At 38.3% G+C, this 17884-nt stretch overlaps 1 protein-coding gene across 1 annotated transcript in view; it reads left to right on the top strand.

Annotated features, from left to right (window-relative positions):
- LOC124182702 (homeobox protein Nkx-2.4-like) overlaps window positions 1-17884 on the top strand; it is a 42370-nt gene that overhangs the window by 18770 nt on the left and 5716 nt on the right. The window contains exon 3 of the mRNA XM_046570288.1: window positions 9346-9432. Coding sequence (XP_046426244.1) covers window positions 9346-9432 — 87 coding nt within the window. The remainder of the gene's footprint in view (window positions 1-9345; window positions 9433-17884) is intronic.

The following is a 17884-nucleotide window of genomic DNA, read 5'->3' as shown; positions in this document are numbered from 1 at the left end:
AATAGATTTAATGTTGCAGTGACCAGAAAATTCAGTAATGTCAACTTTAACAATAGTATGTATAGTTGCTTGGACCCTATTTTTATATTCTTTCAGTATTAAACCTGACGCAGAAAAGATCGAAAAGTACTTACAAATAGAAACTATGACATTCCCGATACTTATAAATCTTGAGAAAAACGAAACCAGTTCTGAATGATCTTACAATCAGTGACAACTGGAAAGTTTCTCTCCGCTTCATCTATTGATGAAGAAGAAAAACAGAATTTTTATGAGTATCACTCTGTCAAAAGAGAATAAAATTTACATGATCACAAGATTATGCAAGAAATGGATATGACCGCTGTCTGAAATCATTCAAAAACACATCCTTCATCGCGTCAAGAATGACGAAAAAATTTATTTCGTCACCAAAAAAACGATGGCTTTGATAATCCTCCCTTGTATAACATTCACAGCTTACTGTGTAATATGGTCTTGGAGGAGTAGCTGAATTTTCAGCGTATATAGATTTTTTCAATCAGACTACACTGCTTCAAGAGCTATCTTTCCGAAATTTGTATTTTTTGCGTATGAGTTTCGATCTTGAATATTTTTTCGTAAAAGTTCGTTACATAGAATATAAATTCAGAATTCAAGCTGGTTTGGAGATCCGTGTAACTTTTTGTTACAGTGGTTTATTTATTTATCATTTTCTCATTCTTTACCAAGTTTCCGTGGGGTATGAAATTAGAGAAACCGTGACTGTATTTGATTTTATCATGAACACCTGCAGGTCAACGTTTTTCGAACTCGAATAATGCACAGGATGAGAAAATCAACATTCGATGATATTGTTATCAGGCAATGAGCGCGCGTATCGCTTTCGGCCATGGCTTTATAATACAAGTCGCGGCTTGTGGCCACACACACACACACACACATAATCGGCAAGTCATCATCGGCTCTGTGACGTTCTGCTAAAATAACACGAGGGGCTTTGGCATTGGGGGTTTCCCCTCTGGCGTACCACTTAGCAGGGTCAACACGCGCCAATTAACAGCCCCTAATCATAATTTGATATTTCAACCGCAACGTAATTATTCTGCGATCTAACACCGAGTAACGCCGCAGACGTTCATATTATACATACATATGTACAATATTTATACATGAAAATTCGGTTACATCCTGAAAATCAACTGAAGGGCGTCTGGATTTAATTTATAATTCTATAATTCCATGTAGTTGGTACAGTAGCTGCATAGAATCATTAAGAAAAATTGCTAAGGCGATTTGTCTAAGATGATTTCAATAATTACGAATAAATTAATCTACGAATCATCAAAATTGAGTGTACTTTTTTCCTCAGTAGTAATATCAATTAATATTTCAGCTCTTTTAGTGCAGAAGCGTTAATGTTTTTTTTATTTATTTATCTATTTATTTTGTATTCTCTATACTGACGCGACACTGTTTTGATCTAACTCACCTCAATTAACCCCGCAATTGCACTTGTTGAGTATTGATTCCACAATTTTTTTGACCAGAAATTGTCTTGAATGAAATGTAGAGATTGACGGCTTCTAAAATTTTTTTTTTTGCATGCATATAAAAAAGTTGAACGGTGTTCGCGATTCAACTTTTTCATGATCTAAAGGCAATCGATTCTTTGGCATTAGATAAGGCGTTTGTATAGTTGCAGTCGAGATTTTAACCTGCGACACAGTAAGTTATTTCGAGCCAGCTATAACGTAGGGTAAACGATTAACTTCGAATGCCTGGATTGCCTCGATCAGACAGATAGATAGACTCTATAATTTCTGACAATCAGCGGTTCCAAATTCACCCTACCAATTGCTCCCGCCTAACTCAATCAATTGCTCGCCCTTCCACCCTACCGCCTTGCACGAACCCCTTGTCGGACACAGAACTAGAGCCTGGAGTATCCCTCACCCCTGCGGTACAGATAGGTATCCGAGAGATTCATTGCGTTTTGATAGAGAGACGTATAATAATCACCATTCGAATACCAAGTTCAATCGAAAACCGCAAGTCACGCAAACACCTTTCAAGACTGCGGTATAATAGAAGAGGCACAGACAGCACGGAACTTGACGTCCCCGGAACGATCGCTGAATGATGACTTGTGACCTCATCTTTCGGACGTAAAGATGTCATTTTGACGACTTTTAGTTTTGTACTAACGGGGAGGTTTCACGGTACACTGAGAAAAATTTCATTTGTTACAGTAGGTAACTAGAAAAATTTGGTAAAACAGATGTCGTTTAAACTAAAACTGTTTGAATATTGTTGGAATTACGAAAAACGAGGTACGCCTAACCATTTTGCGCTATTGTCGATTCGTTTTTGGTAATTGCAAGGCAAAATCAGTTTTTTCGATTTACTCTACTTTTTTAGTTAAACAAGGCTTTAACGTCAATTTATTCTTCCACAAGTATTAAATTTTCGCAACAGTTACAAGAAAATATGGTAACAGCGATTGTAGTGAGAAAGAATAGCAACAGATACTAGACTGTCAGGTAACAGCTACAAAACAAAGCTATACTTTTCGATTGTGGTAAAAAATGAAAATAGTTAAGGACTGAGCGGTAACCGGAACTAAAAATTTCTCTCAGTCTATAATAAAATTATGTAAGGACCGGGATGAAAAATTTCATTAAGAGTGTTACAATTCCTCGAAAATACCTGCATGTAATAATTTATAAGACGTTCATGATCTTTGCAATTTGAGGGTAATGAAAATAACTTAACTAACTTGTGCGCAACACTCATTTATAATTATCAATTCGGTTAAGTTACCTGAACTGAACAAACCGCGACTGTATTCGTCGATGACACAAAGTGGCCAGAAACCGTTACATCGCCGAGTAGGTATATTACGTAGATCTAAGAGCTACAGATAGAGGTTAGAATGGCTGTATAACAGCATCCAAAAAAAGGAACAACTCCAAACTAATGACTTATCTATTCACGCGAGTTGGCAATACGATAATTATGATATTAGGTACGCTCATGGCTCCTTGATCATTCGATTATGACTGTTGTGATAAATTGGCGTTGGTAAACGAATGATATAGACTGGGGTCTCATAAAGCTTTATCGACCTGTAGATAAAAATCTGAACATGGTCATATAAAGTTGCTCAGTTCAAGTTACGCACATTCGAAGCTGAGACAGTTCTTTGACACTTGACTTCGGCGAAGAACGACCTGAAACGAAAGGAGTCATGGCAAGTCAATTACCAGCGTTCCGCCTATCAGAAGTACCTAATCCTCGACTTACGGTTGAGTAAACGCGGGAGTCCGACTCGTCCCTCATCCTCCGGGTTCCACGGGCTCAATGCTCCAGGGTAAACAGTTGGGCTCCCGGAGACGGTGCAGCGTCAGCTACCTGCAGCAGGCTGCACTAGTAGAGGATGAAATTCCCCGAGTCTCCGGATCGGCTGTCACCGCAGCTCGAGCCGCGTAGTTCGACTCTCCTTGCAGAGCTTTCATCGAGATCAGAAACGGGCGCGTATTTACACACCGCATTGCTGGGCTGCTGCTGCTGCTGCTGCTGCTGCTGTTGGTGCTCCTCTGCTCCTGCAGTGATGGACAAACGGACGAACGGACGAATGGTCCCTGGCTTGAAATAACACGCGGCAAGCAGTCAGGCGGGCGTTTCTCTCCTCGTCATCTTCTCTCCTGCAGACCCAGACTCCCACTTTGACTACGCGTATTCACCCCAGCTCTGCTCCCAAATATTGTGCCGAGCCTTGTCCAGTCTTTTCAATTCTTCTATACATACACACGGGATGCTGATGCTGTGGAGAAAGAGAGAGTCTGAAATGTTCATGGTTTTCAATGTTGATTTAACGCTCTCGCAGTTTTCGCCCTTCGCATCCCCCCCCATAACCAATGCTGCCTTTCCGATGCTCTGGAACAGTGTGTATAGACTATCGATAATCCATTTTTTTGGGACGAACAAGTCGACGACGGTATGGAAAAACGTGATATCTCAAATTGTGCTAGAAGAACGTGACGTCTCAGATTGTCCCAAAAAAGGAGACATCTCAAATTTTCCTAAAATAACGTGACATCTCGATCGCGTTCAAATTTTTCATTGCATGATACGGCACTAGAATTTTGGGTATATGAATTATACGAATCATTCTTTCCCAGTAGATTCAATAATTGTTTCAGTCATTTTCTCATTTATTTAATCTTCATAATGAGGAACCAGAAACTTCCACGTAAAATCGAACAAACAAATATTCTTCAATTCTAATATGTTAATTACATTGAATTTTTCAATTCATGAAATGAAGACACAAATTATATACATTACGGAATTGGAATGATATTTACACAGAACACTACATTGGGCTTACAGAATGGTCAGAAACTTTCACATACAATCGAACTTGTTATGAAGGCTAAATAAATGTAAAACTGACTGAAAGTGTAAGACTCTTGGACTTGAAATGTTTGTGGTCTAAGGACACTTTGGACTCCGACAAGACATGACGTTGACAATTTATTTTCTTGGTCCAGGTTGATTACAAAGTAGCTAAATAAACTCCGACCAACATATGGGCGAAAGTTCTCGGCTGCGTATCGCTGAAGGGAGGGTCTAGGGCTTCCATTGTGGTTCTCGCCAGGCGGAAGTTATCTCACCCCGGGGTTAATATTCTGCGAATTACACGCTCAGAGCCGCTCACTTGTCTTACGGACCGATAAACTGCGCCCCGAGCTGTTGCTACGTGCCTTGTACCCTCTGCACATCGTCAAACGTGCATGCCCAACACGCGAACGATTGATGCGTAGTTGAATTTCGGGCTGAAGTGGATCGTCGGCATTCTGCATCAGGGATTCTGAGTTGAGCCCAACGCAACGAGCGACTAGTTGCAGGATGAGAACTGTGGTGTGCTGTGTGTGGGAATTGGGCGGCTTATGTGTGGCCACTTGACCATTTTATAAACTGATGCGTTCTCCGTTATTGTGTTCAAGTTGTGCGTTGTAATTGTAGTACAGCACACCGCAGATAAACATATGGGTTACCCATTGACGAAGATGGGTACTGGCAAGTTCGTCCAGAACAATGGTGCACTGAGAAAAATTTCATTTGTTACAGTAACTAGTAAAATTCGGTAAAACAGGTATCGTTAAAAGAACTGTTTGAATATTGTTGGAATTACGAGAAACTAGGTACGCGTAACCATTTTGCGCTATTTTCGATCCTTTTTTGGTAATTGCAACGCAAAATCAGTTTGTTCGATTTACTCTACTTTTTTAGTTAAATACGGCTTTAACGTCAATTTATCGTTGCACAAGCATTAAATTTTTGCAACAGTTGCAAGAAAATATAGTAGCAGCGATCGTAACGAGAAAGAATAGTAACGGATACCAGACTTTCCGGTAACAGCTAGAAAACTAATTTTCATTTTCTACCTAGAACTATAATTTTCGATCGTAGTAAAAAATGAAAATAGTTAAGGACTGAGCGGTAACCGGAACTAAAAATTTCTCTCAGTGTGTAACATGTTGAGGGAACAATAAATTCCATTCGTGAGGGTCAAAGAATGCAGTCTTATGCGGAAAGGAAACTGTGATACTTGTCAGTCGTGAGTGACCGATTGCGCTTGCGGAAAACAACTAAACTTCACTGGTTGGTGAGATCCACGGAGTAGTAGGACGAGGACAACATTGAAGCAGCGTTCGGCACAAAAGTTGGTCCAAGTGCGATTTAAGCGCCTCTTGCGGTGTAAGCCTCTCATTTCAAATTTCATTCAAATTTCTCTTGCGGTTTTCACTCATTTCAAATGCGTACTTTACGAATTTACGGAGCATGTTTATGGCACGGAGGTTTATAGGTTAGGATCGCCGCTCTTCTTTTTTCACATTTTATAGCGAAAATTTAACTCTTTCCCGTAAGTAGCGCTCAAATCGCATTTAGACAATTCTTCTTAAGTTACTTCAAAACTGGGGTCAAGTTTTATCGCAGTTTTTTCGCCTACAAGTCAGAGAAGCCAACTTAGATGTCAAAATCTCCCGCGTCTAGTGGCGAATTCGAATAATATTTTTACGACCACTCATAATTAGCAGTCATCATTCATCGGTCAGTTGGCAATAAAACTTTGCCAAGCCTTTCCGAACCACCACATCAACTATTTGCAATCTGGTTAACCTAAAGAAATTCACATCGCCTACATAACCTCCGTAAGTCATGTTTGACAGGTAAAGCTTGAGTTGGCCAGCCTGCATGAAAATACAGCGAGCGAAGTTCGCGCATCCGCAGTCAGGCGATCAATTTTCTAAGTTTCGTTGTTTTATCTCATTATGTATAAACCTATTGGATATTTATTTACCAATACAATGTGTATCGTTCGGTTAGAAATGATTCTTGTGAAAGTTCAGATTTATCGTTACAGAAGGAAAAAGTTTGCGTAGGATTTGTCAAATATCGCTATCAAATATTGCGAAAGAAATATGTTTTGTTTTCGTGAAATATAGAAATACCAATAATAGATTGGACAAGAAAGTGATCAGAAAATAATTTTTATAACTATCGAGTGAAACAAAATGTATTTAAATCATCGATGTATTTTTTTCTTTTTCTGCAGTGTTCGGTGAACGCAATAAATTTGTATTTTTTTACATATAGGTACTTCTGGCATCCACAATTTCACGAAAGTTGCGACTAGCTCCACCTAACGATATCTTTACACCTCATCATTGACACCCCGGAATCTTGCCCTTCACTTTTCTCTGCCGCGCAGAGTATAAGGTATAACATAAAAGAAGATGAGCACGCTTCTGGTGTCTATCCCATCACATTTAGGGACCAATGAGGTACTAAAAAAAACTTCCTCGCGGGTTTATACGTATAAACGGTGCGCAGGTATACGTGTATGTGTGACATAGTTGTATACACATATACCTGAACCTTGACGCAATATCCCTCGGCGCACTCGACACTCTGTAGTCTATTGTAGTTCATATATTCCGGGATTACGACACGCGGCTGTCAGAGGCAGATGCTGATCCAATCGAGTCGGAAACTCCCGACGCATCCAACCATCGGTATTCAATTGTCCGAAAAGCCTGATCCCATAAACGGTTCGCGTCTATAGAGATGATCGCAGGTAAATATAAAAGATATTGGCGGGTTCCACAATGCAAAAAGTATGATATTCAAGATGGCGTTAGACAATATAGACGTCAAATTGACTATCGGCACGTTAAATCATGGCGGGAAATTATGTGCGTGTAGTGAAATTTGAGCGAAAAAAGTCAGATCGGTAGGTGACAATTTCCACGAATAAAAATGTGAAAAATTATCGGTTTATAAAGTACGCTAATTTGTGCTTAAAATAGAAAAAAAAACAACCAATAAGCTGAGGTATTAGTTTGTCGATAGTTTCACAATTTCAATTCAAGAACTAAACCATAATCGGCGTCAGGAAAGGTTTAAAAAGTGGAACGGATGCCAGTAATCAAATTAAATTACGCATCGACCAATATTGATGATTATTTTAAGTTCTGAAACTGAACGAATGTTAAAGCAGAGGAATATATAGTTTAAATTTCATCATTTCATGACTTTGAATAATTTACTAAGCTTCAGCTACTAACTAAGACATTATCATTGGAGTTTTCGATCAAGCTTCATCGATTAAAATTTCAAGTACCTACGTGTTAAACTTAGCAAAAAAGTCCTCCGTGATCTAGAATGGAATGATGAAACAATAAATTTTAACTTCAAGCATCTGTTTATTAACACCGTCCGGGAAATAACGATATTCTACTACTTTTTCACTAAAAAAAAAAAAAAAATTCGATACTTACAATCGTTATAATTTATAAATAATTAACTTGTGATTCAGTAAAAAATACATTATTGCTATCCAAAATCTGTTTTAGCTATACAATTTGGGGGGAATTCATTTTCGAATAAAATGAGCTGTTCTCCATCACAATTGACGAAGCAATATGAATTTGTCGTTAGGAAAAAAAAATGGTGATTGTAACGTTATTATGAAAATATGATTTCTGCAATATTGTCAATATACCTAATGAGATACGTATTTACCGTTTAAATTCATTGCTCAAACATATTTTTCTGTACCGGCGGGGGATTTTTTCAGTTTATAAATGTACCTAGATTAGGTTCGGTAACACCTTTTGAACCCTTGTTTCAACACTGCGTGAAATTAATTACTGGAACTCCATTTTATTCTTGTTCCAACGGTGTATGCGTGCAATCTCGTATCGCCTCAACTTTCGCTGAAATTAAGAGCACACTGAGCAAACTGACCAAATAAAACGATGAAATAGCGACGCCTCCACTATTCAGGGTTTTATTTAGGCGTGCAGCCCTGTAACCTGGGCGTTATAGAGTGCCACTTGGAAAAATATAAAGAATAGTCGTGAAGCCCGGTGCAGGGACCCTTTAGCAAGGATTACGGGATTGGACCCTCTTAAGTCGTTACAAAAATTGTCAATCATTAAAATTGAATATTACCGCGCCTATGAAAACACCGTCTCGACTTGACGAAATTTTAGCAGCCTTCAGAAAACTTTTGGCAGCACAGGTTCGATCCATGCACGATACGTTTCAACTGCAAAATTAATGACTTCCTACGTTTGAAAATTGCTGAGGGATGAAAACATCGGTTAAAGTCTGTTTCTTCAATGCAGCTTCAAGAATTTCATCATAAATATGCGGTTGTATGTATTAAGTTAATCAGAATTAAGGTTGTCAGTAATTTGTATGCAAAACAAAAAAAAAAAAAAATTTATTCACAGGAACATTAAGAATAGTGTTGTATTATAGGTTTAATATCTCTTCATTCCTGGTTGCTTTTTAACTATGTAGCCAAATACCATTGTCAGATATAATACAAGCACTGTAGAACCGAAAAAATTTAACATTTGAAGCCATACATTGAAAATTTTAGAGAAAAATCATTTTTGAGGCTTCACTTTTCAATACGGAGTTACATCTTCTTTCAAAATTTCAATGACATCCCTCACATTTTCTCTGTTACGTCTTACAATCAATTGTAATTCTATTTCCGAAATCGCATTGAACTTAATTTTCAACCTATCTGTAAAAGTATTAAAAAATGTTTAACAAAGCGTCGAAGAAATAAAATCCTTTGATCCAAAACTCGTTTTTCAAACTGTTACGAAACATTTTTAATTAATCGAAAGTGAAGTTCAGTACAATTTTTGTAAAAAAAAAAAAAGAAAAAAATTAAACTTGCAAAGAGGAATATATGAACCGAAGTATACGCAAATTGAAGTTTATAGTAAATTTTACTTTGTTGAAATGTATTACAGTACCGTTTTTGTGTTTCAGGTCAAAATCTGGTTTCAGAATCACCGGTACAAATGTAAACGACAGGCCAAAGAAAAAGCCATGGCAGAGCAGAATGCGCAAAATCAGGTAAGAAGAATCGATAGAAACGTCCGAGAAAAATTTACAGTATTGGTTAAGATACAGTTCTTGACTATTATCATTTTTCTCCATAACTGAAAAGTATGCTTCTGGATACAGAATAAAAACAGGTTTCTTCCCTGCATTCAAACTTCTCAAATGCTGTTATTATAAAAAGTGAACGTTTGTCTGTTTGTCATCGATGATCTCAAAAACTGTCCAACCGATTTGGTTGATTATTTCTCCGTTGGAGATGTTATTTCTTCTAGGTGATTCTGAGCTATTTTTTACAGAATTAATTGCTCAGAGAACGCAAGAAAATCTGTTGTATTGTTGTAAAGAACGAACGTTTCTTTATTAATTCATTATCGATGATCTCAAAAACTGCCCAACCGATTCCGAGGATTCTTTCACCATTAGAAAAAGTATTTCTCCCAAATAATAACAGGGTATACTTTATTGAACAACTGTTCAGAAAACGGAAAAAAGTCTTTAATGTTATTACGAAGAACGAACGTTTCTGTGTTTATTACCGATGATCTTGAAAACTGCTCAACCGATTTGCAGAATATTTCATTACTCGTACTCTTCAGGAAACGCGGAAAACTTTTTCTGTAATTTCCTAGTGACGGTAATATATCAAAGTAAAATTTCTCTCAGCGTACATTCCGTGAAATTCACATTCACGTATTCGCTGTCACAAAATTTGATGTATTTCACATCAGCCTGTGACGATCGTCATCCGCACCGTAGGTACAGTTACGCGAAATGGATTTCGAAAATGTTGTACGAGGAGAAGAAGACGCGGCGTAAAAAGCGGAGCGGACGAGGGTGAAGCGAGATATTAGAATTCAGAGCGTGCCGTATCTTGATCTACCGCTTCGCGTATGCATCGACAAATACATACGTACATCTGGATGAAATTGAAAAGTTTCTGGCAGCCCGTATGAGTGCTTGGATCGGTAGTTGTGTAAAAGACGCGTCTGTACAGATACCGTCGATAATATTACGATCTTCCTATGCAGGGTCACGTATAATCGCTCTTCTCGCAAATGCATTCGACATTAGTCCTAAACACGCGTTTACGCCATGGCCATATGTGTACGGTAATACGGACATTTTGCGTTGGCATCGTTTAAATGACAGGTTTTCTTTTGAACTAGTTGCACGTATGTTAGATGGATTGTAAACAAATTGTAGAGACATTGTAGAAATGAAAGAATAAAATATAAAATAAACTGCAACCGTGTGTTGCCGACTAGTGTTTGGAAATAGTTGAAAATCTCGTACAAACGTAAGTTGTTGATTATTACAGATATTCTGTTCAAGATGATAATGAAAAAAGCCGCAACTACAATTGTTTCCGCTCGGTCGTTAGCTATTTTCATTTTCAAAATGGTTACGCGTACCTCGTTCTTCGTAATACCAACAATATTCAAACAGTGTTTTTCAACGATACCTGTTTTACCGAATTTTTCTACTCACTGTAAGAAATGAAATTTTCTCATTGTTCGGTGTTAAAAAAAATCAAGGTAAACGATGAAGGGTAAACAAGCGGTAGAAATCGTAACTCGGGGGTTGGTATCGGGGCCAAAAAGTGAATTGATGCTATGGCGGGGCTTTAATTTGGGGTTGCGAGGACTCCGTAGGAGAAATCGACTGGGGGAAGCAGCGAGGCGAGGGTGCGTTCTCGAATCGTGGGGGGGGAAATTTCTTCCTTCCTCCGTCGGCTAACGAGGGAATTATGAACTGGTGCACCCGCCGGAGCGTGCGGGAATGGAAAGGCTCGATGGAGATGTAGATGATCGTTTCGGGTGGGTTGATATTATTGAATGCATGGTGTTTATACTGCCACCGCCACCGCGAGGAGAGAGCTAGTCGTTCGCAAACACCGTTTGTTATGGGTGCTTCCATTGTTGCACGGAGAGTTTAGATCTTATCCTTAATCTCGACATCCATCCGCGCAGAGCTTGCAAAATCGTTGTTATATACATCGAGGAAATTGTCCGCCACTTATGGGACAATTATTTTGTTACAATGATGTGTACCCGAGGGATCTCAGGGTTTGGGTTTCGGGCTCACGGATCGTCGAGATAACCGTTAACGTGTGCTTTTCACTATGGGAAGGAAGCTTTTCTGCCGATCCTCCTGAGCGATCCTCGCCGATTTTCTTCATTCTGCGATTTGTTACAATACGTCAAAAAACATTAGGCACGTATTTCTAAGCGCACCAATTCGGCCATTTCAGGGGTAAGAACCAAGTTTAAAATTTGCCCCCGGAACATAATAAGGGATACAACTCCTGAGGGTAAAAACACTGCGCATATTATCGACTGGTTGTAAATTTATGGTCCGATTGGTTTCTTGGACAAATTTTACGCCGTTATCGAAAAATTGCGAAAAATCGATGTTTAGGGATAAACATCAGGGGTAGTTTTCGCATCTCGAATGCCCAAACTGGCACGGCAACAAACATACGTGCCTAATATTTTTTGACCTTACTGCAACATATCATAGAATGAACAAAATCCCTGAGGTACTTTACTTGCCAGAGAAATTTATAGTTGTGGTTAAGTCACTGTATTGTACCTACAATTCTTGACTAAAAAAAAAAGATTTCTCAACAAAATTAGCCATTTTTTTTTAGCGTCAAATTGAAACAAACACCAAAATGGTCATAAATAATATGGTTCAAACTCTGATTCACACGTTTTTACACCACATTCGTATGTGCGACTTAGATATATCGACACGATCTCTTGAAACTTGAAAATCAACTGCGCATGAGCGAGTTTTATCGGCTGTTCCTGCAGGCTGACCATCCCGAGTCTCGTTGTCAAACTGTTTCTGGTGGCGATGTAGTTGATACGAATTTTTGAGGTTAGAATCTCAAATAATTGAGGTAGAGACTCGGAAAGGTTTGGGAAGCATTTGTTATTGGGTCGGAAAGTTGATTCTTCAATGAACGGCCGGAATTCAATGCTTATGCTCTTTGAAAATTCAAACGTACACATTTTGAGTACGTTGGCCGGCCTGCATCGCGGACAAGAATATCGCTGCGGGAATATTTCGCCGACCAATGAGATTGAATTATTTGGCGCATGCGCAGTTAATTTTCAACTTTCAAGAGATTATCTACAATCTATATTATGAATGTTCATAAACGGTATCAGCAAAGCCGAATATTATACTTGTGGGCTGTGCACGGATTTTCTCTATTTCAATTCCTCCTCTCGTGGACGTGTGTGTGCGTGTGTTTTTCTTTCATTGTATTTTCGTTGTTTTTTTTTTATTTATTTATTTATTTTTTTTTGAATTCTCCTCGTTTCTTATTTATTTTTTTTCTCTTTCACATTTTTACTTTTATTTCTTTCATTTTCTTTTTCTTCTTTTTACTTTTTACTCTTTACCGCTTTATTTTATTTCCCCCTCGTGCAGGCGGTAAAAAATCTCAAGTGCCGCGCGCGTAGCGAGCAAACGAACGAACGAACGAACGAACGTTCGTTCCTCGTTCTCTCCCCTGATGCCCGCTTCGCCCCTCGGTGGCTGCTGCTGCTGCTGCTGTTGCAGGAGAAACGAAGCTGGAGAGGGCAAGTCGCCATCTTGCTAGGAGTGTACAGTCATTCACAGCACCTGGTCCCGCCAAAGTACAGACCGGTGTTATATTTGCCGGCTTCACCGTCACACGTGACGGATTAGGTACCATTGAGTAGGTTGATGAGCCTAAGTTCGATACTTTTTATTAATTTTATTACGAGATTGAATTAATGTGCATAAATGGAATTGTGAAGAGAAACTCAGACTTGGTTGCTTTGTTTGAAATTGCTTGGAAATGGTTGAAAATATACTAGATTTTATTTAGAAGACTATTTTCTACAAATTATAGACTGGAGCAATCCTTTCTCTCAGCAGCCAATTCCCATATTGCCATTTTTTAAAGTGAAATCAATATCGCTGCAATGTTGTAAAATTGAATGTAGAACGATGCGATGATATGTTAAGTAAAAAGTTTTTCACAATTAACGTACGACTAGAAGATAATTGTAGTAAAATTCATAAAAGTGTTGATTTTTGGTTCTTTAAATTTCTTAAATATATCGCGATGCCGCGTTTACTCACCAAAGTCATGAATTTAACGATTGAAAATCCAATTGTAAATGAATGGAACTCAAACGACTTGAATGTTTCTTTAAACGCGAAGAATCGATCGAGCTGAAATTGCGCGGCGAGTGTTGGAAATTTAGAAAATCGCTGTTCAATATCTTGCGGTAAACGACAAGTGGTTTCGATTGATCATTTACACCGATTAGGATTTTTTTCAAATAACTCTTGAGAGAGATATGAAAAAAAATGAACTCCTGACACTTGTTATTGTTATGTAGCAGAAAATTATAATCATACCCACCCTCAAATGTAGAATAAAGACGTAGCATTTTAAAATTGAAATCATAACTAATCAGAGTTATAATTCAGTGCAGAATTTTTACAATTTATGATTTTCAACTCCTGATTGAAATTGACCCTTACTTTGGATTTTATCAGTTATAGCATTATTTCTTGTGTTTATCAATATCAAACGATCAATTTAAAATTCTGAACGTCCAACTTCTATGAAACCAATCACTCGGAATTTTTTATGAATTATTTATTTTACCTGTGAAATAAATCATTTTAGCTACATTTCTCGCCTGCATCAAATCCGCAATTTTTGTTCAAAGTAACGTTGATTATGCTTTACATCGCCGTCGAATTAGTATTTATTTTCAATAAATATTCAATTCAAAAGTACTTAAGAAGCCGATAATTTTTCTGCCTCTGCGTATAATCGTCGTGTCAATCGGCAAAGAATTTTTTAATATCTTCACAATCTCTTTTATTTCGTGTATCATATATGCATAATATATCACGTAAGCTTGCGAACAGTTACGCCTATATAACTGCAGCCCCTGCACTTCGGATAAAACGACCCTTTAATGAATTAATTAGCTCAATTTGTGTGTAACAAAAATGTTTCTCCCTCCACAGTCTTAAGTATTATTCACGTTACGAGAAAAGGTTTAAGAAATTAATATGCCCTAATTGACGAGTGAGACGTGGTTCCGTATATCCTACCTATACCTATAATTCACATTACGTGCGTGTAATACAAATTGTCAGACAATTACGTTACAGCATTTCATTTTTATTTCACTTTTTTTCTTTCGTTGTTGAATTTTTATTACTCGTAGCTCTCGAGCTCGTTTATACTGATCAAACTACAGGGCCGAATTATCTGGATCATCGGGTGAAGTTCGTTGGGTGTTTGTTTTATTCTTTTTCTTCTTTCTTAGTCCCTCTTTTTCGCCGGAAATTAGTTCAAAGTAGTGGTGTGATGCTGTAATATAACGCAGCGCGCGTGACTTGGAGCTGATTGTGAATGCATTGCTCCATGAATGTCGTCGAGCGTTTTTGCTGCCTGCATCGTGTAGGCTTGCAATCATCGCGCAACGCGGTTCTGAAGTGCATTGCATTTGCTCCACTTAATACGAAAGTCTATCTTGGCATACACGTCACTCAGCTGCCACTTACTACAAGTATTATACAATAAGTACGCGATATATGCTGCACGGTAATAATTCCGTGCGCGCGCGTACGCCGTCATGATCATTTCACCGTTATGTGTTTCCGGTACGGATTATTCGCCGAAAAGAGGAAAGGCGGAGTATACGAGCCGAATTTCAAAGCGTTATGAATCGGCTGTAAAGCCTCGATAAAAAATTGGGAACAGAGAAAATCCGGTTTCGAAAATATCCAACAACGATATTTGCACCGAAGATACAGTGAACGCTGATCAGACAACATCCTTACTGTGACTATATAAGAGAAATGAATTTGAAGAAATTCGAGTGACGCTAACCAAGATATCAAGAATTTGATGAAAGTAGTAGGATCAAAAAGTTCGAAATGATTTTACTCTGGTATTTTCGATCCCATTCTAATGTTTTCGTGCTTACTTTGCTCATCATCAAGATCTCCAAAGACCCTCTGATCATATTTTTACAAATACTTATCTCCAGAATGTCTGATTTACTCGACTGATTATAATGCGTAGGAATCACCAAATAACGTATAAGCATCGACTATGCAGTGACGCTAAATATAAGTTACTTGCAACGGAATTTTTTCTCATTCTAACAATATTTGAACGTTACTACAATAAAAAGATATTCATTTTATTGTACTTTTCTGTTTGTTCCACAATATGAAATATCACTCACAAGGATATTTGTCAGGACTCAACTCAATTTTCTAGGGTCAGTTCCTTGGTCTCAAATATAGATCATTTGATGTTTGCTTATATCTAATGGGCCTCTTTTTACTTATGTTTCAATTCATTAGGCATGCATTTGCAGTTTAAAGAGTGAAATACCGAGAAACAGAAAACTTGTCCTATACTTTTGCCGTAACTATCAGTTTTCATTGACCTCTGAGGAAGGTTCAACGATAGAATTTTGCGCATTCGATTATTGTACAACGAATGTATTATTTCAAAGTATTAGCAAAGTAACTACGAATTCTCGATTATACCTGTTTTATTGTATGATAAATTAATTTTTAGTCGAAGAAGGTTCATTTACCAAAAAAATACCCCTAAGAGTTCCAACACAATAAAAGATCCTGAGGTCTTAAAAGTACTTTCCTATTCACCATGATGATGTAGTATCTTAATTTCACCGATTATAGCGAAATAATATCGCAAACCATCACGTAGGTAAAATAAAGGGTGTATACATATGCAAGACTACACATACGGCCAGTTTTCGCAAAAAATTGGCGACAGCCGGAGCGTATGATTCATGAATTTGACTGGCCAGCAAGGTTGTTTTGTCCCAAAAGTCGAAAAGCATCATGCTTACGACGTGTATTGATGAAGCCAAGAGTATCGTACGTCACGCACCGACATTGACGAGAGCTGCATCGTAAGATTGGTGATATTGACTGGCCGACGCGAGTGTTTTCCCCAAAAAAACGTGAAGAGTAAAAGAAGATTCGGTTAAACGAGACTAGTATGCAGAAAATTTCGGCGACGATTGTAAGCCTACTTTCTGCGGGTCCGAAGCCGAGAGTGTATGGAATAATCAAGGCATGTTGAGAAAGATAGAAAAGGAATGTCATGTACCGAATGTTGATACAGCTGAGTGGTTGGCCAGGTAGCCGAAGCTTCTGTAAGGCATACCGATGAACGGAGATCGGTGAATGGACGATGGCGTCGCGACGGTAGCCGGGCATCAGCGCTTCTCTCGCTCTCTTCTCTCCTTGGCTCAGCTCCTTCGCCTCGGATAACACGGCTTGGAGTTTGCTCGCCGCGGACTGGTTGCGTACAGAAATATTATATATATATGTAATATATATATATATATATATATATAATATGTAGATATATATGCATGCACACATGCGAGTCGACGTGCTTGCGGAACTGTGGACAGAGAAGGTGGTCACGTCGCGATGCCGTGTTTGCTGGACACACATACCAGCACCAGTTGGACCGAGAAATGCATTTTCTAAAAAAGCCTTGTTTACCCTTGTTGCTTATCCATATTAAACTCCTTCGCTGCGGGGACGCTGCTCTGCCATGAATCCCAACCAGCGCACGGTTTGTTGGCAACGGCCGTGATCTTTATACCAAGAAATATATAATATAGGTTCGTTGTATGTACATACATACCTAACCTGAAGCCTCCCTTCTTCGTGTGCAGAGAAAAATTTGATACCCCTCTTAACACTTGACATTTTATTCTAATCATTGCTTAACTCGGCCCAACGCGTCGCTGAATACATGCATCCAAGCTTTTTGATCTTACACGTGGTTAATTTGAACCGGTTGTGTACCAAGCTTTATTGTGAGACGGGTACTTAGTTTTTTACTGTTTTTGGAATCATGGGCAACGGTATATTCTTAGAAATTGGCTCGGTTAGGTGGTGGACTTCAAAAGGCTTCTAGAACCACGTGACTTATCTCGTAACTATTGTATGTACCTAAAAAGTCGAAGTCATTTCACGCATCTATCATTTCCGGTGTCTTGGAGAACAAGATAGTTTTTACTCAATTTGCAAACCAATAATTAACTAGCCAATTACGCCATTCATATAACAACAGAATACAATCAATGTATCGAAATGTAATGTTGAAGTTATTTCTTTATAAATTTGATTTTTTTCAGACCAACTATATGTATAGTTACGTGTATATTATTGTGCCTACATTTTTTGTGCCTGTTGCGATAATTTTATGTTGGCGCGTCAATAAAGTGCTGTTGAGGTCTTGTTTCGTTGAAAAAATTTATACCTATATATAAGTAATGACAGCTGTAATCATACCCTAAGTGTTTACGCATGTAAAACACATCGCGGAAAGATTTGCTGACTTTGGTAAACATGGCAAAAGAAATGTTTTTCGATTAATCGTTTTTCCGACTAA

This window comes from Neodiprion fabricii, chromosome 5 (genome assembly GCF_021155785.1).
Source record: "Neodiprion fabricii isolate iyNeoFabr1 chromosome 5, iyNeoFabr1.1, whole genome shotgun sequence".
In the NCBI taxonomy this organism is placed as follows: Eukaryota; Metazoa; Arthropoda; class Insecta; order Hymenoptera; family Diprionidae; genus Neodiprion; species Neodiprion fabricii.
This window is presented reverse-complemented; position numbering and strand designations above follow the sequence as displayed.